Raw genomic sequence first — 24284 nt, 5'->3', positions numbered from 1 at the left:
GGGGACAAAGCTCGTCAAACTGTGTGTTGGAACTGTGGCTTTGTTTAAGTGAGTATACCCTGTGATGGACTGGCAATACTGACCATTGTGTGCTTCTGCCCTGTGAATGATGGTACAAGCTCTAACTCCATGCGACTCTGAGAAGCTAAGCAAAATGACAACTTGTATTGGTGAACTAAAAAGATTATGCAAGCTTTCGAGGCAACTTGGGTCCCTTCTTCAGGGAAGATGTCATTGCTGTAATGGAAAAAGCAGGTTCAGAAAATGCCTCCATGCATATTTCGAGGTGTTGATGTGATGTTCAAATCACAAATGTGGTGTAATGCTTTTGAATGTCATCTGATGGTAGGTCTGTCCATTTCCTAACCTTCTTGTCCAGTTTGGGGTTACCAAGACCCAATGCCTATCTTTGCAGATTTAGGCATAGTGCAGGAACATCCTTGGACAAGGCGCCAATACATGATGGCAAGGCCAGATGAAAGTAATGTTTTTTTTTTTTTAACAGTTTTACTAAATGATTAAAAATAGAAGCTTAAAATCACAGGTTCATAACGGCCTGTCCGGGGAAGACGTGTATGCATGAGCCGAGACTGGGCTTGTCAGCATGGGACTTCGGTTAAGCAAATAGCTAGCTCCATCTCTGGATTGTCTTTCCTATGAAAGGTGCCATGATAAAGAAATAAAGCTGCACAATCAGAATACACAGCCAATCAAGGTTTTATTACTGTGTTCCTCATATCTCATATGATCTCATATCCGTTTTTTTTTTTTTTTCTTTTCTTTCCTGCTCCTTCGGAAGATGTGACAGACTTGAAGCCAAGTGATGGGTAAGTGATGCTTTTATATCTTTCTTTTCCTTCTCTCTCTTTCTCTTCTTTCCTTGTGTTCATATTTGATAGTTATAGAAGGCAGAAGCTAAAAAGTTAGAGGTGATGGAGAAAGATCAGACTCCTTTGAGTCATTTGAGAGTAGGCTCTCGAATGATTATGATGGCTTTCTCCTGTAAAACGTCAATTCGGGATATGCATCCACCTATTTACCGAACCTGCTCACCTGATTTTAGGGCTGCAGGTACAAAGAGCCGATCCCGAGGTCACTGGTGCGATGCAGAAACCAAATCCAATCGTGGGGGCAACAACAACAACAACATTTATTTATATAGCACATTTTCATACAAACAGTAGCTCAAAGTGCTTTACATAATAAAGAATAGAAAAATAAAAGACACAATAAGAAAATAAAATAAGTCAACATTAATTAACAGAATAAGAGTAAGGTCCGATGGCCAGGGTGGACAAAAAAAAACTCCAGACGGCTGGAGAAAAAAATAAAATCTGTAGGGATTCCAGACCATGAGACCGCCCAGTCCCCTCTGGACATTCTACCTAACATAAATGAAACAGTCCTCTTTGGATTTAGGGTTCTCACGGAAGGAACTTGATGATGATGATGGTCACGTAGACTTCTGCCTTTTAATCCATCCATCAATGTTGGTGCATCATGATGCTTTGAGTAGGTGGTGGTGGCACAGGCCGCCACCACAAAGAAACCAGAAAAAGAAACAGAAGAGAGAGTCGGGGTCAGTACGGATTTTAGAGCCACCATGAATAGTTATTATGAAGAATTGAACATTCATGGGGCGGGTCAGTCTATCGTATACAGTCTAGCTCTAGTGATTTTTCTCTTTCTAATCATATGTGTTATAATGTTAAAACATTATTCATATATTTTTCCAAGTTGCATGATCAGTTTTGCTTACAACCTTTTGATGACCTTTTTCATTTTTGTTGTTTACATTTCATTATAAAACGGTAGCTTATTGATTGCTATACATTTGCATGGTATAACATCTATATGTTTTAGACGGGCTGTTCCCCGATTTTGTAAAACTTTTTCCTAAATTCCAGGCAGTGACAACTGCACTTGCAGCAGATCACCACTTGATGGCTCTGTTCTTTTGTTTGTCAGATTTCACTGGTCGACAACAATTTTACCCCAAGGATTGTGGTGAATTTATACTGGCGCTGTTACAGTCAGATCAGAAGGGGTGAGGAAGAGCGTGCACAAGACTGAGAGAAATAAACTGAAGAAAGCTATGTTTTAGAAATACCATACTGCACATTTACAGCTGATCTGACGTTGTTCGTATTCAAATAATATTGCATTAGCGCGACAATGTTTTCTGATTGGTACTATTCAGGTCATAAAATGATGTCTACAAAATGTCACATATATTTGTCTCTTTCTTTTTTTCCCCGGTGCTGTGTTGACATCGGGCACCAGAAGGCGTGAGCTTATTCAGTGTGGCAGGAGCACGCAGGTGGCTGGTTGCTGTGTGATATAACACGCTTGACTTGGAGGCGATCAGCGTGCATGCACTGTACAAGGCATGCACGGTAAGCACTGAGAAAAGAAGTGTAGCTTAGTCGTCATGTCTTACTAAAGAAAAGGCAATGGATAAAGCGAGAGAGGATGCAACATCGACAAGCTTCTGTTCCAAGACCGTTGCTTCCCCAGGAAAGCAAACTCAGTCAGTGTCAGGCGCCTCTTCAGTGTAATAGTAACCGCAGGACAGAGAGAAGTGTGTACATTGAAACAGGTACACCTGTTCTAAACGTAGAAAGGACGGTGCTTGGGTGTGTGGGAACTGTTAACATTTGAATCTGATGATTGCATATAGCGCGGAACTACAACAACAACAACAACAACATTTATTTATATAGCACATTTTCATACAAACAGTAGCTCAAAGTGCTTTACATATTAAAGAATAGAAAAATGAAAGACATAATTATAGACAAAATAAATCAACATTAACATCGAATAAGAGTAAGGTTCAATGGCCAGGGGGGACAGAAAAAACAAAAAAACTCCAGACGGCTGGAGAAAAAAAAAACTGACCTCTCTGTACTGTTCTTTCCTCTGCATGTCCTGGAATATAAAAGAAACTACTGTGCACCAAAATGTGGACACTGGGAAGATCGAAAAAACAAAAAACAAAAAACAAAACGCAGTCACTGATAAGAAGGCAGGCGAATGAATATGAATAATATGAATAATGTTGCATCAGTGCCACAATGTTTTCCAAAATGTACTATACAGGTCATAAAATTAGTTATTTGACATCATGGACCATAAGGTGCATACGAATTCAGCGTGAGCAGGAACACTCAATAAAAGTGAATAAAAAAAAATTCAAGTGATGGTGAGATACGAAGAAGGAAGGCAGATTCACCAGCGTTTGTGTATCAGTTTTTACCCCTCCAGATCAGAGAATTTCCAGTTCCATTGTCTCAAAACACCACTCACATCTACAGTTATTCCCAGTTTTAGATAAAAAGTAACCGCGTCAGACCTGGGTTGGGGGGTGCTTGTTGTATCGTGATCGTGACTGAGAGAATAAAAGTAAAGAAAAAAAAACGCTAACTTTTACAAGTGCTATAAATTTACACCGACTGTTACAGACACAAATCAAATGTATGTTTCTATTGCATGATATTAACAATAAGAGCAGCTCACTACTCAAAACGGTAAATTTGTAGGGGAGTTGGTTTCGAACTCACGACTTTTGGATTATAAGTCGACAGCTGTAACCGATGCACCACGGAAGCTGTCGTATTGTACTTTTCCCCTTTTATGAAAGTGTTTATTTGATATTTGGCCATCAACCTTTACATATTATACAGTTCATGTCTACATTTTGTCATTTATTACTAAAACATGAAAAACGTTTCTGTTTTAATGGTTTGTTTACATAGATTATGGTAGACACAAAACGCACATTAAGTTATTTCCCCTTACAATTCTGAGTAGCTCACTCCCAGATAATCAATCAAGGCAGGAACTGGGAGAACTTCTTGTCCTTTCTGAGGCAGTTTGGGGGGGATGGTGTAGCAGGCTGCTTGCTGCTTGGGCTTATCGACACATTTAGAAGACAAAAGAGGCTAACGGAGAGGTGCGAAGGGATTTAAGGTGGACCGGAATTACGAGTTTTTTCATTGGCTCTAGTAATTCTAGTGTTAAGAGTTCCTTTCACTGGAACTAAGGGGCCAAGCCCAACCCCACACCATAATCCCCTACCAAACTTGACACTTGGCACAATGCAGTCAGGTGAGTCCCATTCTCCTGGCCAGACTCGTCCATCGGATTGCGTGATTCGTCACTCCGGAGGACACGTCTGCATTGCTCTAGGATCCAGCGGTGGATGGTGGGCTTTACACCACTGCACCCGACGCTTTGCATTGCTCTTGGTGATGTCAGGCTTGGCTGCAGCTGCTTTGCCATGAAAACCCATTCCATGAAGCTCTCTACACTGCACTGTTCTTGAACTTTTGGAGATTTGTAGCTATTGAAACTGCAGAAAGTTGGCGACTTCTGCACACTGTGCTCCTCGGCATGTGCTGTCCCCGCTCTGTGATTTTATGTGGCCTACCACTTTGTTGCTGTTGTTCCAATTGCTTTGTTATAATACCACTAACAGTTGACCGTGGAATATTTAGTAGTGAGGAAATTTCACGAATGGACTTATTGCACAGGTGGCATCCTATCATGGAACCAGGCTTGAATTCACTCAGCCCCTGAGAGCCACCCATTCTTTCACAGATGTTTGTAGAAGCCACCTGCATGCATAGGTGCTTGGCTTTATACATCAGTGGCCATGGAAGTGGTTGGAACACCGAATTCAATGATTTGGAGTGGGTCCCAATACTTTTGGCAATGTATTGTATATATGTATAAAGGTAAACTTGCTGGATGGTTCAAAGAGGAGACTCCTGTCATTGATGTACGGAGTGTGAAGTACAAAGGAGGCACATGATTGTGTGTCAAGCAGTGAGGAGCGTGTGTATGAATTATTGGTTTTATTGCTTCAGAACCATTTTGGTACCAGTATTGAGATCCAAGAGCTGGTATTGGTACCAAAGACAACACTAGTACCTGTGTACATGCAACTGTCTGGTAGTAGATCTGCTTTGTAACCTCAGTTCAGAGACTTGCTATTGTATTGTATGTGTTAATGAGCCTAAATTGACCTGGTGTGAAGTAGTGTACATATATGTGCTCTGTTCAGTCACTTGCTGCTCTAATGAAGCAGTCCTACAAGTTCAGCTGATTTATTTATTATGGCCTTGGGGATAACTGAATGCTCTCACTCTGAAATAATATAGTTTCAGAATGTCCATGTGTGCAGCAGTGAATGATTCAATTTGGCACAGCTTTCCATCTAACTATTAAACTGCTCAGTTTATATGTAACTGAGCCAACTATTCTCTACCCAAAGGTCTGTGGAGCTGTGAAGAAGTTGCACTGACCTTTGCACCAATATGTCCTCCCAGAATGAAAGTTTACAAAATGGGGGGGAAAAAATATGAATTCTTCTGTAGTGTGGTTCTGAGGTTTTGTTCTGACGGAATAATCATCGCCACACTTTGTATATACACACAAGCAAATAAATATGGACGCAGATGTGTGGTCTGCTAGGGTCAGCATGCGGGCGAATCCCACCGCTCTGGAGTCCCACTGGTGCTGAAGAACAGCTCCTTCTAGCTATTGAAAGCCCACATGGTCTGTGTCAGGTGGTTGCCCTTGTTATACAAATGTGGCTTGCCAATCTCGGATTAAAAAGAGGAGCAAAGGAAGTACAGCGAGAGAGAGAAAAAAGAGAGAGCAGGAAGCACACATTAGTGTGTGGCTAGTGCTGGCTGGCTGGCATCAGGCACCACCTTTTTCGGGTTACGTAACGAGGATTAGGCATGGCTCCCTTCATTTTTTTCAATTATGTCAGAATCCATTCCGGGCAACGCTTTCAGTTCCTGAGTGTTTATTCTCAATTCCGCATTCCTAATGTCTGGGCAATCAAAGCGTTAAAAGTGCTGCTGCACAGTCGGCCCGACCTTCTACCCTCCGGCAAGTTGCATATTGATGAGATCTTCCTGTGGTGCCTCACAGGCTGTCCCCAGTGTGAAGAAGGAGATTCCTCTTTTTTTTTTTTTTCTTGCTTTGCTGCTTTTCATGGCAGTCAGCAGTTCAGTACGGCAGCCAGAGTGGCCATTTGAAGGGGGACTTAATGTTTTTAGGGAAGCCCACTGTTAGGGTGGGCCGTTAACTCCTGCCATGCCGACAGCATGTTCACAAAACGCTACTGGAAGCGCAGGTAGGTGGATTTCTACTGCTGTTATCGGCTCCTTCAGGGGAGGAGAACTGTCTGGGAGGCCTGAGGAATTTCGGAATGTGCAGCTGCTTTGTCAAGCACTTCTTATGGTTCAAAGGCCACCAGATGGGTCCAAACATGCCTCCCCTTCTAGTTTTTAACAATGAGCAATGTTTGTCTTACACAGCCTGATCTTAACAGTGTTGTTGAAATTCCGTCTTCTCAAAGCAGTTTTGAGGAAGGTGAAGAAGCACAAATATTTGATTATTTAAATATTATAGCTGAATTCTGGGGTAACAGAGTGTCGTCGTGAGTGAGCTGCTGGTTCATAGCTCCACGAGACGGGGTTCACTTTTTTGTGTGGAATTTGAATGCTCTTCCCTTGTCAGAGTTTTTCTCTGGGCACTCTATCTATCTTAAACAATGTAGATTAGCCTGGTGGTTTTATGCATGAGTGTCCTTTGTGTTGCACTAGTGCCCCATTCAAATTTGGTTCCTGGTTGGTGCGTGCCCCTGCTTTAATAGGCTCCAACATCCTGAATTGTATTAACTTAAGCAGGTTGGAGTAATGGATGGATGGCCTGGATTTTAAACCCCTTATGTAGTAAAAAAGTTTTTGTGGATAGTTCCTTCATGTGAAAGCAGAACTTAGTAGAATGTACTCCATAAGCTAGAATTTCGTTATTAAATGCATTTGTCCTGGAAGGAGAGCTGGTGTAGAGAACCTTGGGTGAAGCAGAGATGAACATTTATGACTATTGCTACCTGATGTTCATTTAATACCATTAATAACCAACATCATATCCATTGATGATACTTACCCTGTACAGGTGAGACTGACTTCTGTATCACAATATGTTGGCTTGGGAAAAGACGTAATTTTAACAAACTTTTCACAGAATTATGTAGACTTCAGATTCCAAAGCGTTATACAGTATATCCCTTGTGGCTTGCAGGGAGCAGTCCAGATAAGTCCAAAGAGATCTGAAAATGGGGATTTGGTAGCAAAAAGTCATACATTAAAAGTGTAACATGGGAGAACTTACAAAAAATAAGAAAATTTTAAAGTAATACTCCACCCAAAAATGTTTTTTTTTAAAATGTCTTACTTACCCCATGTGGTTTGTAGTGATAACCGAGAAATTTTTAATCTCATGTTTTTGTGGAGAATGGACATAAAGATTCTGATAGCGCGTCCACCATTGGTGACCAACACTGGACAACAACAAACAGTATTCAGAATATCTATTTTATAAAAGAAAATCTTCAGACGAGAAGAAGACTATTTCCAAGAGATTTTTTCAAGTTGGTAGACTGGGTCCCACCCTCCTCTCAACCATTTCCGGTTACTGGCCAACGCCCACGCTCCTCTCACCTCTCATTTGTGTGAATGCTTTCGTCAGACACAGTTCCTGCACTCTCAGCTCTTACAAATTTATATGGTTTCCTCACTTTAAGTTACAAATAAAAGAAGTCTTATTATGTCCAAATCTTATTGAAGAATTTCATCCCGAAGGTTTATCAACAGTAGAAATGAGTACACGGGCAATCCTAGCAATGAGAAACGATGAAGTCAAACAAATTAACGCGAAAATTGTCAATCAGTTACACTGCAGATTGATTAAATGCATATCCATAGACTATGTTGAAACAGTTGGTGGTGATGGTGCGGAAGATGAAAACATCAACTTACAATATCTCGTAGAGTATCTACAACTGTTAACACCGTCTGGTCTCCCATCGGCCAAATTACTGCTGTAAAAAGGATGTATCGTAATGTTATTGCGTAATTTATGTCTGAGTGATGGGCTATGCAATAGGACAAAATTAGTTGTATTGAAAAATGGTCGAACAATTCTGACATGTAAAATTTTAACAGGCGACAAGAAAGGTAATGTGGTACATCTTCAGGGGATAACATTAGACACCAAAGGAGATCTTGATTTGCCATTTGTATTAAAACGTTTACAGTTTCCCGTTAAAATAGCTTTTGCTATGACAATTAACAAATCACAGGGACAAACATTCCAAAAAGTTGGTTTATTTATTAGACAAAAAGAAATTATACTCAATCACGGGCAGTTAAACATTGTGTTGTCACAACGTAAGTCCAAACACGGAAGCAAAATTCAGTGTGATATTGACGAAAAGTTAATTATAAATATTGTTTTTACAATAAAAGTGTAAGTTTAAAAAGTATTTGCTTGTTCATTTCAAAGCCAAACAGAATGGAAACGTATAACGTAACGAATACTTCAAACGCAACATGAAACATAATTTTCTTTCAATTTATTACGTTTTACTATTTTTTACTATGGTTAATTACTCGCTGTAATGTAAAATAGTTAGCTCTATTGTGCATATGTAACAATTCCCATTAAAATAACAATCTGTTTAAATTGTATATCAATTTCCCCATACGTGAACGGCAGAGCCACATAGTGGTTGGTGAACGAAGCAAGCAGGGGGCAGAACCCCTTAGTTCATTTAAAAAAAATCTTCCTTAATCAACAAATCAAGTCATCCAGTCATATACTCCCAACATGAAATGTGTGAATGAGGTTTAAGTTCTTAAATGGGGTGCCAACGAGCTAATAAGGCAGATTTGTGATAGTGGTGGCATGTCACTTTGTGACAGGGTAATGGAAAAACAGAGTGAGTGCTGAGATGTATTGGGGGTTCCTGCTAGTTTGCTTCTTTAATCCTTTGGTAAAATTAAACAATACAAACGCAAGAAAAACTGGTCACCTTGACTTTAAAAGCTATGGGCTTGTAAGACCCAGTCTGGATCTTGGAGCTGCATCCACTGTTAAGTCTGGGTCCAACTGAGTTGTCCCTGTTTGGGGATGTTGGGTTTTTATTGGTCTCCGACTAGAAGGGGTGGAGTCAGTTTCCCCCAAGGGGTGTCGTCGTGGAAGAAAAGAAACACCCTCTCACCCCCACAGGGTATTGCTTAACTTAGACGAGCCTTTAAGGTGCTCTGCTGATGCACATGTGTGACTACTTTGAAAATCTCCTCTTGCTCAATCATGCTATATCCAATTATTCATTGAGTTTATGCAGTGCCTTTCAGAGTTTTTTGCAAGATGAAATGTGTATTTCTGTGAAACTCTGTGTGAAATTGGCAAAAACTTTCACTGAGATGTTGCAGCACACTGATGGAGAGGATTGTTTAAGCCGCTCACAATGTTGCAAGTGGTACTGACATTTCAAATCTGGCAGATGATTTCAAAACTGGTTGACGACCACGTTGATAAACTGCATGCTATGATTTGTGAAAATCACTGCTTAACTGTCAGCGAAGCTGATGAAGTAGTCATTAGTAAGAAGTTTGTGTCATACGATTTTGACTGTAAAACTAAAATGCTGCAAAATTTGTGCCGCAGCTCTTGACAGAGGAGCAAAAAGCAAACCGTGTTACAGTCAGCCAGGAATTGTTAGAACGTTCAAATGCTGATGAAAACATTCTGAAACATGTCCTAAGAGGTGGTGTAAGGTGGGTGTGCAACCACTGCTGACTGTTTTTTGTTTGTTCCTGATGTTGAAAATCATCCTGAATGGCCGCCGATTTCTAAATATGGAAAATTTACCATGGAGGACAAAAAATGAGATCCAGGATGCACCCCAGAAATGGAAAATGCAATGGGAGAGATGTAAAAATAGAGGAGGGGAATATGTTAAAGGAGACATGTCTGATTTTGTAAGCATATGAATACATTTTTTTAATTTGTTTTTTGTATTTTTTGTAAATATATTCATTCAGTTCCAGAAAATGAAAGTAGTCCATAAACAGGAAGCCCCTTGCACAGGCACACACTTTTACATTGAAGACCAGCTTCTGTTCACTGGTCAAGAGTTCTGCCTTGAATTCGTGACGATTTCTATGCTCATGTGTCTGACAACATACCTGTATCTTCATATTTATGTTCTTCCCTTTTTTACTTTCTCATATACGAATTTTAGGGAATGTATTGTAATTGTCCAAAGATTCAATGTTGAGATTTTGATGAATCTCGATGCTTTAGACCTCCCTGACTTTCTCGTATACGAAGAAATTCCACTTCAAGATTTTGATGATTCTCAACGTTTTAGGCCTCACTGATTCTAAAAATATCATTTTTGGAATAATGTGTGCGTGTGTGTGTGTGTATGTAAACACAATAACTTGAGTATGCTTTTTAGTATAGGTCAACTGAATTTTGCATACAAGTGTTAGGTACAACACGTAGATTTCTATCAACTTTTGGACTATTTCCGTTAACCAGAAGTGGTACTTTACCTTTTATTTATGCAGCTGCATAGTCCGATTTATTCAACTTCACTTTGATAACAATTGTTCAATATATTATTAATTTGATTTTGATTTGTTGTTGATGGTTCTTTAATGTACATAATATAAAACATATAATCGTCTTGCAGTTTACAGCTCAAATATCCATCCCCATATCTGAATATACGGAGAAAGTCGAGGGGAGACCACTCCCAAATTTTGAGTTTAATAATAACTAGAAAACATGCAGGCTTCTGGTCCTTTGATAAAGGTGGTTCACATAGATCAAGATGAACAATTCCATTTTGGCCACAATTTAGTTTGTTGTCAAGTATGAAAATGCACTGCTGTACAGTCGGCACACTGCCAATGTCATGCCGTTTTCTAACCTGCTTTATCTAGCCCGGGGTTGTGGAGACTGCTGGAGCCTATCCCAGCTAGCAATGTGTGCAAGGACACTGCCAATGTAACTTTAAAAAGTAGTATTTGCCAGCTGCTAAGTTGCTGTATAGTCAGGCTTGCCTCTCGTCATTCTTTGTCACTGAAGAGCTTTCTATTTTTTGGCTTGAGGCTCAGGAGATGACACAACTGGACATCTTTTTGGTGTCATAACGTGGTGTGGCACTGTATTTTGCGTTCATGATGATCACCCTGGTGTGAGGATAGGAGCACAAATCAGTTTGCGTGGGTGCTTGTTTCGTCTTGGCTGCACGTGCGTTCTGTTTCCTGTACTTTGCGTGAGAAGGGCACAAACCCCAATAACTTTATGGAGGTTGCTGCTACCCCTATTTTTCGCTTTGCCCGCGTGTATCATATAAGTGTTTTGATTAAAACCAAAATCAAAGTTCTAGCCCTAGTCGTTAGTAGTGATAAACATTTAATTCCAGATTTTAGGTGTGTAAAAGTCATAGGTCACCTCACCAGTCCCTTGCGCTTCACTCCTAGAATCTTGAAGGAAGCCAGTGTTCAGAGAACTTCAGTTCTGTAGGATGAATGTGGGTTGGAATTTTGAAATATCAGAATATGATTCAGGTGTGATTCTTTGCATCCCAGCATGCCCAAGGCTTTGTTTAAAAAATATTAGCCTGTATTGTCAATAATTATGCCCGACATGGTGAGATAATGAGGCCTCAGTCAATTTGAATGGACGTTATTTGTTGGGAGACGTACCAAGGCCTGATAAATGTTTTGTGAGGACTAGTGTCTAAGAGGATATGAAATCAAGAAATTGCAAATGTCAGTCTAAGGCACAAGCAAGTAGTTTCAGTGAAGTTGAAGTGATAAAACCACACCTTGGCAGTGCACTTTTACACAGAGGCTATGGTGTCAAGGTACTCGCAGTGAAAGCATGAAATGCGGTCACCTGAATCATTGTTCACTAAATTGACAAGTGCAAATGTGGGACTCTGCAAATGAAGCCCACAGTGCTGTGTGCTTGGGACCAATAGTAATGTGCTCTGCTGGTCTGATGATGCTGTGGGGTGTATTTTCTTATTATAGTTTAGTATCACTTCCAATTCCTATTTAATTCTTGTGTGTGATGTACTGACTGAATTTCATTGCTACAACTGCTTTCTTATTTTCAGAGAACGTTGTCAACTAGGGGTTTGATGAGTGTGACAGGGAACTTATCTGTGTGCTACAGCCTTGTTGGTCTCCAGATCTGAGCCCTAATTAAGAGTTCATAGTAAAATATTTACTGTCCGGTCAAAAGTATGCTGATGCCCCTCCAAATGATTGAGTTCTGGTGTTTCGTTGTTAACAGGCAAAGCAAATCAAACACACAGCCATGTAATCTCCATTGACAAACACTGAGCCGTACTGAAGAGCTCAGTGACTTTAAACAAGAAAAGAAAAGAAATTTCTGCTCTCCTAGATGTACCCTGATCAACTGAAAGCGCTATTATTGTGAAGGGGATGCATCGAGGAGCAAGAGCAGCTCAGTCACAAAGTGGTAGGCCATGCAAACTTACAAAGCTGGGTCGCAGCGTGCTGAAGTACATAAGAGTGTACACAATTTCCTGTCGTCTGTTGGATCACTCATAGCAGGGGTCCAAAGTGCTTCTGGAAGGAACATCAACACCAGACCTGTGTGTCAGGAGCTTCATATCATGGAATTCCTTGGCCGAACAGCTGAACACAAGTCTAAGATCACTATGAAAAAGGACAAGTGTCAGCTGAAGTGGGGTAAAGCACACCACCATTGGAGTCTGGAGCAGTGGGAACATGTTTTCTGGAGTGAGGTATCACGTTTCACCAACTTGCAGTCTGATGGATGAATCCGGATTTACTGCAAATCCCTGAGAATGCTATCTTCCCAGGCTGCATAGTGCCTACTGTACAATTTGGCAGTGGAGTCATAATGGTCTAGGGCTCTTTGCTAGGGTTTGGACTAGACCCCTTGGTTCCATTTGAGGGTACTATTTATTGTTACAGCATTCAAAGACATTTTAGGCAATTGTGTACTTCAAAGTTTGTGGCAACAGTTTGTTGGAGGTTCCTTTCTGTCCCAGCATGACTGTTACGCCGTGTACAGAACCAGGTCCATAAAGACATGGAGGAACACGAGTGGTCCTGCACAGAGCACTGACCTCAACCCCACTGAGCACCTTTGCGATGAATTGGAACTCCGGATGCGAGCCACATCCTCTTCTCATCCAACATCAGTACCCGACCATACAAATGCTCTTTTGGCTGAATGGACACAAATTCCAGTAGACGCACTCCAAAATCTTGCAGAAAGCCTTCCCAGAAGACTGAAGGCTATTCTAGCTGCAAAGGAAGGAACTCCATATTAATGCCCATGGTTTTGGAATGGGATGTCTAACAAGCTCGTATAGGTGTGATGGTCCAGTGTCCACAAACTTATGACCATATAGTGTAGAATAATGTGTTTGGCGCTAGGTATCCCACCTTTTTAAATTCGATGTAAGGTAACTGACTTGTTTGTGGAAGAATGAAGCTACTTCTGTCATGCATGGTCCTAGTGGCTAGCAGACGTCATGCTACAGTGTGTACAAGATGTACTGGTGGCTACTATATGCCCGTTGACTTTATTTTGACATTTCCTCCTTTAAGTCATTACTTGTAGTTCCATCCATCCATCCATTTTCTAACCCGCTGAATCCGAATACAGGGTCATGGGGGTCTGCCGGAGTAGTTGCACATATATTATTGTGAACATTGCTATTTTCTTTCACTTTCAGTTCTTAAGAAGAAGGGCAGTTTTTCTGGTTTTCACATCTGTTATGGCCACCCCCTCACTCTTTGCTTTACAGTGGCACACTGTCTATACTGGTTAATGAACTGAACGCCTTTTGGAGATCTTCGGTGACTGATTTATGTCCCTTATTTTATGTATTTATTTATTTATTTCCCTCTAGGTTCTCTACTGCAAATGAGTCACATTCCGGCCAAACCAAAAGTGCCCAAGAAAATTCACATGGGCTCTCATGGAAGAAGAACAGCATCTATAAATGTGAGTGACACTCTTAATACTGGCTAAAGTGTACCCCATCCATGGGCAGATAAGATATATGCCTGTTAAGGAGAACGGTGCTTAACTAAAGTCTGTTTTCAGGCAGGCTGTATAGTGCTGGGTGAGTTGCCCTCTCCCAAGGCTGCTGTTGAGGATTTCCCCTTCACCACCTCCATTTTACTTTCTAGTGTATGGCATGCAAACGTGCTGTAATAAATGAGCTTAAAGTAGAAGAGGGTGGTGGTATAGTGTTTAGTTCAGATGTCTGATCTCTTCTTTGTGAATTCAGCCTGGTTTATGATCTTTGTGAAGGAAGGAGAAACAGTTGTACAAGGAGAAAACCCATACGGACATGGGGAGATTATCCAAACTCCACAAAGATGTGCATTTTAGGATGACCGAGGACTCTAAATTTACACATTATGAGTGTTCCCAGTGATGGACTGGCATGTGCTGATGTGCAGGAAAGTATTTTTGGATATAAATGTATGAATAGCAGGTATATATCCATTTTTGGACAAATGTATGCACCCTTGTATGTTGTTTTTTTGTTCTTTATTTCGCTTTATACAATTTCTTCTATTAGGAATTTGTTAGTTTTCTCATACCCCTTGGAGTCCGAGCCATTGTATAGCACCCTTGGCTTTGCTTAAAGGCAAGGATCCTCTTTGACAGTAACTGGGATTCAAACCAGCAATCTTCCAGATACCAGCGCAGATCTTTAGCCTCAGAACCACCAATGACAAAGGTTAGGCCGTGTGATAAGTTTTTTACCTTAACTTTTTTTTAACTCTTTCACTTTCTATAGGGTGATAACTGCTGTCTAGCTGTCATTTCTAATCAATGCTTATCTAAGCATAGGAATGCCTTTGTCTATTCCGAGTGGCTCAAGACACCTGAAGAGGTCACTTGCTGCTCTTCAATAGATCTATTGAATTAAAATCAACAATGGTTTAAAGCTAGCTCCTGCATTCCACACAGTGCTCCTGGAAGAGGCCCTGGCCTACTGACACTCTGTAATGGAAGAGAAATCAGTAGACAAAAGTAGATCTAAAGAGCAGCCAGAACCCCGTGAGACACATCCCAGCCAAAGGTCTTCCCTCTTTTTTTTGTATGGTTGACTGCGTACAACCACCCACCCATCCATTCATCCATTCATCAATCTATTCCCTTCACTCTATAGTAAATTGTGTTGCTGTTTTAACAGGCAGCACCTTGATTTAAGTAGAGCAGCTCCTTGCTTACATGCGTCAAGTATTTGAGAGTAGCTTACTTACTGTTAACACTACCTCTTCTTTGTACAATGACCTCACTCGTCTGAATTTAAGAGAATGAAGCTGTTTAACTGACCCCCTGCATCCACCCTTACTAAGGTTGCATATGTCAGTCTTTCTCTTTGGCAGCTACGTAAGAGTTAAAGAGATGGGTCCCTCAAGGCTGTTTGCTGTAGCATACAAGATCATTACAGACTAGGGATAGTAGGAGACATTTTCTTTTTCATCTTAGACTGTTGTCACACTACATGCCTTTTCCTACCATTTTCAGTTATAGCTTTCACTTACATAATCTTAACAAAATTGTAACATGTTGTGGATGTTTGTACAGTGCACCCATTAACTTCAGGTTTTTAGTGTGACACCCCAGCGACTAAAGCCCACGTCACATTAGACGATTTTCCGTCCTAGCCTTCATTTACATGATCCTGGCCAATTGTGCCCTGTCTGGAGCAAACTCCTATGAAGACGATTCCCTGATGTGATATACGCAACGACTACCACCAACTAGTCTGCGACTGGCTAGGATAAAATCAAACCTGTTTGAAATTCTCATTAGTCGGAGGGGCAGGTTGTGTGTGCAACAACAATAACAACAACATTTATTTCTATTGCACGTTTTCATACAAATGATGTCGCTCAAAGTGCTTCACAAGCTGAAGAAAGAAAAAAAAATATATAAAAATGCTAACTATACTAATACTAATTAACAGAGAATAAAGTAACGTCCAATGGCCAGGGAGAGCTGACTACCAATGGCAGTATAGCGCATTGAATGTAGCGACGAGGAATAAGGAACCCGTGCGTTTTGTACCTCACAAATAGAAGAGAAGCTCGTCCGTGTGATGTCTCATGTTTTATGTAATAAGCGGAATGGAAAAAATTAAAAAAGGGCTTTAACTGCGGCTGAATGCACCACACGGTGCAGTGCTGGGCTGTGAACCTCCCAAACAGAAGAGAAGCTTGTCTGTCTGGTGTCCTGTCTTTTAAATATCATAACAGAATGGGAAAAAAAGAAATGAAGGGCAGAGATTGCTGCTGAACTTGCTGCAGCCATTAATGCTTTGCACAGCACTGGCTCTATTGGGCAGCATACTGTTGGCTTCCAGAAAAAAGGATGAGCAAGAACGCTCAGCAGGTAAATGTGACATGGACTGACATTTTCCGCTATTTAATTTGACATGACTGAGATCGGCAAATCTGACGTACCCCACAACAAAAACTCATGTGATGTGACATTGATGTATAGGACTCAGAGCAGGCCCGGCAACTCTCTGTAACTCGCTGCAACTGAATCAGACTGGTTTGATTTATTTTTTTTTTGTCATATCAACTGGCTGGCTGTAAACTTCCTTCACCTGAACGATTCAAAAACCGAGGTCATTGTTTTTAGTCCCGACTGCAAACAGGCTCCACCCCTTGGCCTCGTTTCTCTTCCCATTCCAGTAAGTTCGTCTGTCTCCAATCTTGGAATCAAAATGGATATGTTCCTGAAAATGGATGCTCAAGTCAATAGCACAGTAAAATCCTGCTTTTTCCATCTAAGGCGAATCGCCAAACTCGAGCCTATTCTGTCTAACCACCTCCTGGAATCAGTAATCCATGCATTCATTACGTCCCGGCTTGACTACTCAAATTCCTGCCTTTTTGGTATCAGTAAAGCCACGCTTTCTAGACTCCAACTGGCTCAAAATGTGGCTGCAAGGCTTCTAACTGGAAGTAGCAGAATCCAACACATTTCACCGATTTTAAAAACCCTACACTGGCTGCCGGTTAGATTCAGAATCGATTTTAAGATTCTCCTCCTCACCTATAAGGCATTAAACGGTCTAGCCCCCGCCTATTTGAGTGTCTTGCTCCATTGTCACAATCCCCCTCGTGTTCTTAGATCCGCAGATCAGCTGCTCCTAACCGTTCCCAAGGCACGTTTTAAAGCTCGTGGTGAAAGGGCTTTCTCCGCCTGTGCACCTTTAGTGGTTAGGCAAGCCGCTTCAGTCGCCACATTCAAATCTCGCCTAAAAACGCACTTCTTCACATTGGCTTTTAATTCTTAACCTGTTTCATTTTCCACTTGCCTTTTGCTATTTTCTCTATTTTATTTGGTCCCCTGACCTGTTTTAGTATCTCTGTTTTAATTCTTTTTAATATTTTGCTTTTAGTCCTGCTTGTTGTAACTGTACAGCGCTTCGGTCAGTTGTAATGCTGTGTTTTTAAGCGCTCAACAAATAAATATGGTATGGTATATCAAGTCTTAACTTATGGAAGTGGGCTGTTAATTCTGCAAAAGTTAGCACCCAATGAATACTTAACCTGGATTACAATGTGCGGAGTGCCTACAGTGAAGATCAGTTTAAGGAAGGAAGGAAGGAAAATGGGCGTTTTGGGTTAAGCAGATGGAGGAGAGGCTCCCCTGACTTTGGAGGCAGCACAGAAGTCTGCTTGCTGATTTCTATTTTTTGCACCACAGGAGAGCACACCTAGCTACTTGTTCTCCATGTCGTTTGTTGACTGCCATGCAGTGTTCTTCCTATTCCTGTGTGCTCCATGTTGACTTGCCATCAAGAAGAGACAACCGTGACTTGATGTCATGTTGGAGAAATGAAGTTAATAGGATTGCCTGACTAATCTCGTTTGGTCAGAGTTGTTCTAATGTTCAAATGTAAACTGCATTGGGATTAAAGGAGTGTAGGCCCAAAAGTGAACCCTATTAAGGACCTTTATACATATTGGCTAAGGAAGTGAACTAGCTATATAATCAAAAGCAGCATTTGTAAGAAGCTCTTTTAGTTATTACCATGTGGCAGATGGCCAGGGCCCATGCCTGGCTGGGACATCCCTTCAGCATATGTTCCAGGGGAGCAAGCATGGGAGACTCAATATCTCCCCCTGGACTCTGGATGGCAACCTCCCTGGGTTGCAGCGGTGCCTCAGACTCCCGCAGGGCTTCATGGGAGTTGGAGTTTGGTGCAGCCCGGTTGGGTTCCGCAGGCACCGCCAGGGGGTGCTGCTGCAGCTATCTTGTGGGCAGTATTTTCGCCACACCCAGAAATACAGCCGGGACTCGGCAATCACGCACCTGGAGCACTTCTGGGTGCCTAATTAAAGAAGCCAGCGGCCAGCACTCGAGAGGCTGAGTCGGGAGGAGGAAGACGACGCTTGTCGAGAGGAGTGGTGGAGAAGTGTGTGTTGTGGTTTGCTTTACTTTAGTTTATTTGGTTTGCTTTGGGACTGTGTTAGGGCTGAGGGACACAGGGAAGATGTGGACCTCGGCTGAAGAAAATAAAATTATTTTTGTTGCTTTTAATGTGCCTCCGTTGTCAGTCTGTGTCGGGTCGGGCGCATATATAGCGCCTTTATCACAACTGTCATAGAAATGTTACTGGTCACTCGGCATGTAAATGTCATTTCTACTGCAGTCACTTTAGTCAGTCATCTGTATTCCCAGATCTCCATACACCTCCATCCAACCTAAATTATGATTACTTTAAAAGACTTCAGTTGTACGTATTTGGCTTGAGTGCACCCCTATATGCTGTCATATTGTTTTATGCATTTACTGTGTTTTTCTGCACTTTGCTAGCTGCAATACCCATAGAAGATGGGTTGAAACCCAAGTACTCTAACATAGACCTCAGCATTGATGTTTTCAGTGCATCATCTATTGGAATGTATTTTGTAATGCAGGTAGTGATGAAATTCAATGCACGTGTCATTCCAACAGATGGCGCATCAAACATTTGTAGCAATAAAATGTATTAGTATAGATGTTTGTGATGCGCCATCTCTTGGCATAACAAATGCACTGCACATTTCTGTGTTGTTTTCCATTTGGTGTGGGATTTGTGAACGGAGTGTTAACCCTTTGAACCCAGCAGTCCTGGTGTATACCACCCTGTACAATACAATTTATTTTTGTATAGCCCAAAATCACACAAGAAATGCTGCAATGGGCTTTAACAGGCCCTGTCTCTTGACAGCACCCCAGGCTTGACTCCCTAAGAAGACAAGAAAACACTCCCAAAAAAACCCTTGTAGGGATAAAATGGAAGAAACCTTTGTAAAGGCAGTTCAAAGAGAGACCCCCCCTTCCAGGTAGGTTGGGCGTGCAGTGGGTGTTAAAGAGAAGGGGGTCAATACAATTCAATACACAGAACAGAACAGAAGTAATTCTCATGTTATAATAGCATGGCTATATCTGTGGCTGAAACACCAAGGCAAATGGGAAGCAACAGTGTCTGCTGAATGGCCCGCTCTTATAATTTCTTTTCATGTTCTAATGGAAGAGTTAGGGTGACTAGAAATTGTAATTTATTTTGAAGTCCTAATGTGAAGCAATAAAAATAACACTGCCTACAAAACCTGTGAGAGCAGGCTAATTTAGTTTATATTAATGACCACACGAAGTTTCAGATGTCCATTTTCTAACCCACTCAAATGCAGCTTTTAGAGTCCTAAGGAGCCAAAGTCTGTCCTGGTAGCGTCAGGCGTAAAGTAGGGACCAGCCCTGCCTGCAAGGCGCACTCATTCATTCAGAATGCCAAACCACCTTACCCACATGTTTTTCGGATGTGGGATGAAAACCGGAATGATTGGAAAAAAGCCAACTCAGATAAGTGGAGAAACTTCACACAGACTGCAACCAAAATGAGCGTTGATCCCACTCGCCTGTGAAACAGCAATGTTAACCACTGTGCTGATATTTATAAAAAAATAGTCAAGTAAAATGTAGTGATTGGAAGATGATGGTTTTTCTTTGTTAAGAAAAAGAAACAATGTAAAAATTTGTGTTCTGGGTTTTTTGTAGGTTCTGCAGAAAAATGGGAAGTTTAAATTTTCCCTCCAGGCACAACGTTATTCATTTCTATAAACTGAAGTACAGTATAGCAAAACTCGATCAATACGTTTTTCAATGAATTGCCAGACCTGCTTTTTCTATAACCTGGTAGTCAATGTTTCCAATTTTCATATTGGACTCAAACCGAACGCTGCAGAGATTTAGATTTTGAACTGTACTGAATGGAACTTTTCTAAAATTGGCATCATCTTTTGAAAGTCTTGTGACATCATGGCCACAATATTGAAGGTTCAGCTGAATTGACATTTGTTTTCTTTCTTTCCTGCATTTTCAACTGCCTATAACTCCGTCCTTACATTGATGAAACTTTATACTGGAAAGATTTTGCCGTGTTTATTCATTGAGATACATTTTTGTTTTTATTGTCTTGATTTATGTGTTTGTGCCCTGAAATGCCTAAAAAGCTGAAAAAGAAAAGAATGAATCCTGGGAACATCATCTGAAGTGATCTGAACCGAAAGCAACCTCTCACCTTGACCGAATTGTAGAATGTTAATTGAATGGATAAAAAGTAAAAGTATTTAGCTAAAATGAAACAAAACACTCAATTATTAATAAGGAAACTTATTCCTGGTACTGAAAAATACATTCTATCACAGTATTTCTCCAAAGAATTGCGTTATTTCTCAAAGATATTGTAGGCCGCTGATGGTGATGTCAACAACAACAACAACAACAACAACAACAACATTTATTTATATAGCACATTTTCATACAAAAAGTAGCTCAAAGTGCCTTACATAATGAAGAACAGAAAAATAAGACACTGTAAGAAAATAAAATAAGTCAACATTAATTAACATAGAATAAGAGTAAAGTCCGATGGCCAGGGTGGACAGAAAAAACAAAAAAAAACTCCAGACGGCTGGAGAAAAAAATAAAATCTGCAGGGATTCCAGACCATTAGACTGCCCAGTCCCCCTTATTTATATGCAAACACATAAGTAAATAAAGAATCTCATGCATAAAACACATGTTATTATTTAATGAACTAAAGTATGTTGTGCGGGGAAACTAAAATAAGCATGAAAATTAGGCACATGTAAGTGTCTAATACACACGAACCACATGTCAGATTTTAGATATACAGAAAACAAAACACACAAAGGCTCGTAACATATATTGCTACACATATTGCTGCCGAGCACACATGAACTTCGGTCGTTTGGTGACATTTGTTAAAGGCATGTATGGACTTAATGTGCAATCAAGTGACAAACCTGAACATAAGGTTTAGGTATACATTTAGGTTTAATCAGGTTAAAGTTTAGTACAGAAGTTTAAACATAGGCAGACTGGCAGCACGGAGCTAGCATTTCTGATTCATGGCACCAGGGTCTGAATGAGCTTTGCATGTTCTCCCCATGCAGTTATGGATTGATTGGTATGTCACGGAGTGTGCGTAACTGCATATGATTATTTGTCTTAACAATGAATGCTGGAAATGTATCAGTAATACTCTTCAATCAGTAAAAAAAGCATTTTGTCCTAAATACGTTCATCCTCTTTTTCCATCCGCAACTTGAGCCCCAGAACATTTGAGAAAGGAACACTGGCCACTACGCCACCAGATTACACTGGTTCAAAATATCTGTGGCAAATAACTGGATTGAAACCAAACAGATACTTCATTTATATGTTTCTGTTACTGGATTGCGTGCAGCACATTCTTTTGCGATTGCTTATGTAATTGAGCCCTGCAAAGAACTGGCATACCGTCCGTCCATGTTTGCTTCTTGCCTTCTAGTCATTGTTGCTGTGATGACCACTGGCTCCCTGTGACCCTAAACTTGACCAATTTACATTTACCCTTCTGCACACACAAGATTAAAAATCTAACTTTAGACTCCGTTCTTGTAACTTGACTGCAAGCTGCATACATGCTTGATTCCTCCTTTAATCGCTGACTCTATATGACCGGGCAGAAATAACACAATAAATATTATGAATCCAGTAACGACATACTGAACGATAACGTGCAGTGAATACACTTGACTTATAGTTTTCATCCTCTTTCTCTGTATGTTTATCATTCGTTTGCTCCGAGGTGGATGCGCTTGCTGCTTCCTGAGCAGCTCTTCTTTTCTCCACCCAAGTGGCCCGCTTCTTCTCTTCTTCCGTCGCCATCTTTTCACGTTAAAACTGATTAAGTCAGTGTTTGTGTTGCAATTACTTAGGGCATTTGGTACTTTTCTATCGATAATAGAAAAGTACCTGTTTTTCCTAATTTTTCACTGAAGCTGGCACTTAAATCATTCTTGAGGCAGATTGAAGACTTAAGATATGAAGAGGTAGAGGAAATGACGGCGAAGGTGGTAGGGATGAGAACGGGGGCCACACGGCCACCCTGCTGCACGCTGCCGAGAGTTGATTTCTCAATAATAAAAACAGTAATAAAAATCATCACCCCGAAAGCGGGTAGCAGACATCACGTGGTATGTGTGTACCAAATTTCAGGTCAATATGTCAAACGGTTTGTGAAGCTGCAGGTGATTTGAAATCCTGGACAGACAAATGGACAGCCACGGTAGCGTATTATATAAGAAGATAATGAATGCTATATACATACATATATACAGTATGTATGTATGCATGTTTTTTTTTTTTATTAACGGGAATATGCTTTCATAAAATAATAGAAATGCTTCCAGAAAGTCTGAAGTTCTCCATTCCTGACGACACAATAAATCGGACAAACTGAAGACGTGGGAATCAAATAAAGCAAACTCTTTGTACACCAACTCTGGCCAACTCCAATAAAAAAAGCAAACGGAGGAAGCAAAAAGGGGAAACTTAAAATCCTCTTAAATCAGAAACTTTACAAGACTTGGAACAGAAAGAGCAAAAAAAGAGAAGAAAATAAAAATCCACCCAAACAAGAACTTTGCCCAAGACAAGGGGGGTTTCTTAAACATCTTAATCTGAGGATCCAAACGACAGCCCTGATAGCCTGAGCTGCACATATACAAATAACAATGGCCATTAAAGATTATTATTAATAATAATAAAAAGTACACATTTTGTTTCTTTTCAAGCATATTTCTCTCCTGAATGTTAATAAAAAAGAAAAATAGAACAATAGAACAATCTGGATGAGAGCAGGCCATTCTGCCCAGCAAAGCCTGCCAGTCCTATCCACTTCATTCTTCTAAAATAACATCAAGTTGAGTTTTGATGGTCCCTAAAGTCCTCCTGTCTACCACACTACTTGGTCACTTATTCCATGTGTCTGTGGTTCTCACTGAAAAGTAAAACTTCATAATATTTGTGTGAAAGTTCCATTAACAAGTTTCCAACTGTGTCCACGTGTTCTTGATGAACTCATTTTAAACTTACAGTCTTGATCCACTGGACTAATTCCCTTCATAATTCTAATAACTTCAGTCAGGTCTCCTCTTAATCTTCTGACTAAACTGTAAAGGCTCAGCTCTGTTAATCTTTCCTCATAATTCATCCCTTGTAGCCCTGGAATCGGCCAAGTTGCTCTTCTTTGACATAGCATTTGGCAGTCTTCCTGGACTATGGTGCTGACTTGTGTGCTTGCAGGGCTTCCTGGGAGTTGTTGTCCACTAGTGCAGCCCTGTGGTGCTCCATCGGTGCCGCCAGGGGGATCTGCAGTTTCAAATCGTCCCCCACTTTAGGGAACCTCTGCCTGACCCGAAGTACCTCCAGCTGGTAGTCTCGTATTGCTGGAAGTACTCCTGGGTCTGTCATAAAAGGAGCCGCTTGATCTCATTCAGGTGAGTCAGAGTCATTAGACAGTGGACAACACTCGTCTGGCGAATGAGAGGAATTGTATTTGTGCAGCCTGTGTACAGAGGTTGGTTAAAATAAGCCATTATTTGAACTTGAACTTATGTTGGTGTTTTGAGGGGCTTGGGGCTCAGTGATGCCCCCTACTGGTCACAGTATGTAAGGAGGGATGCTATTCCATAATACTGTACAATACTCATTTATGGGATTTTACTCTTTGCCATAAGAGTTTACTGACAGATGAGTGGTTTATCAGAGTCCTAGTACTCCCGTTGTGTGTGCTGTTTTCATTATATCAATGAATTTACTGTGGCACTGTTCATAGAGTACACAGTCACCAGGCACTTTTCATAGAAAACAAGGGCACATTTCATGCCCTCTACAAACTTGCATAGCAATGCCCTTATTTTCACAGATTTTTTTTTTGTGCCTGTCAGTTCTTTATGGAAATCAATTTCACCATTTGCCTTTTCTGTTCATGGCTGTTTGCCTTTGAACCCAGCAGC

General features: G+C 40.8%; 1 protein-coding gene across 1 annotated transcript in view; it reads left to right on the top strand.

Moving 5' to 3' along the window:
* The window catches only part of arhgef10lb (Rho guanine nucleotide exchange factor (GEF) 10-like b), a 281719-nt gene that overhangs the window by 63559 nt on the left and 193876 nt on the right, over positions 1–24284 (top strand). Inside the window, exons 3-4 of the mRNA XM_039755432.1 lie at positions 800–827; positions 13802–13896. Of these exons, the coding sequence (XP_039611366.1) occupies positions 800–827; positions 13802–13896 (123 nt within the window). The remainder of the gene's footprint in view (positions 1–799; positions 828–13801; positions 13897–24284) is intronic.

The sequence above is a fragment of the Polypterus senegalus genome, chromosome 6 (assembly GCF_016835505.1).
Source record: "Polypterus senegalus isolate Bchr_013 chromosome 6, ASM1683550v1, whole genome shotgun sequence".
Taxonomy (NCBI): domain Eukaryota; kingdom Metazoa; phylum Chordata; class Cladistia; order Polypteriformes; family Polypteridae; genus Polypterus; species Polypterus senegalus.
This window is presented reverse-complemented; position numbering and strand designations above follow the sequence as displayed.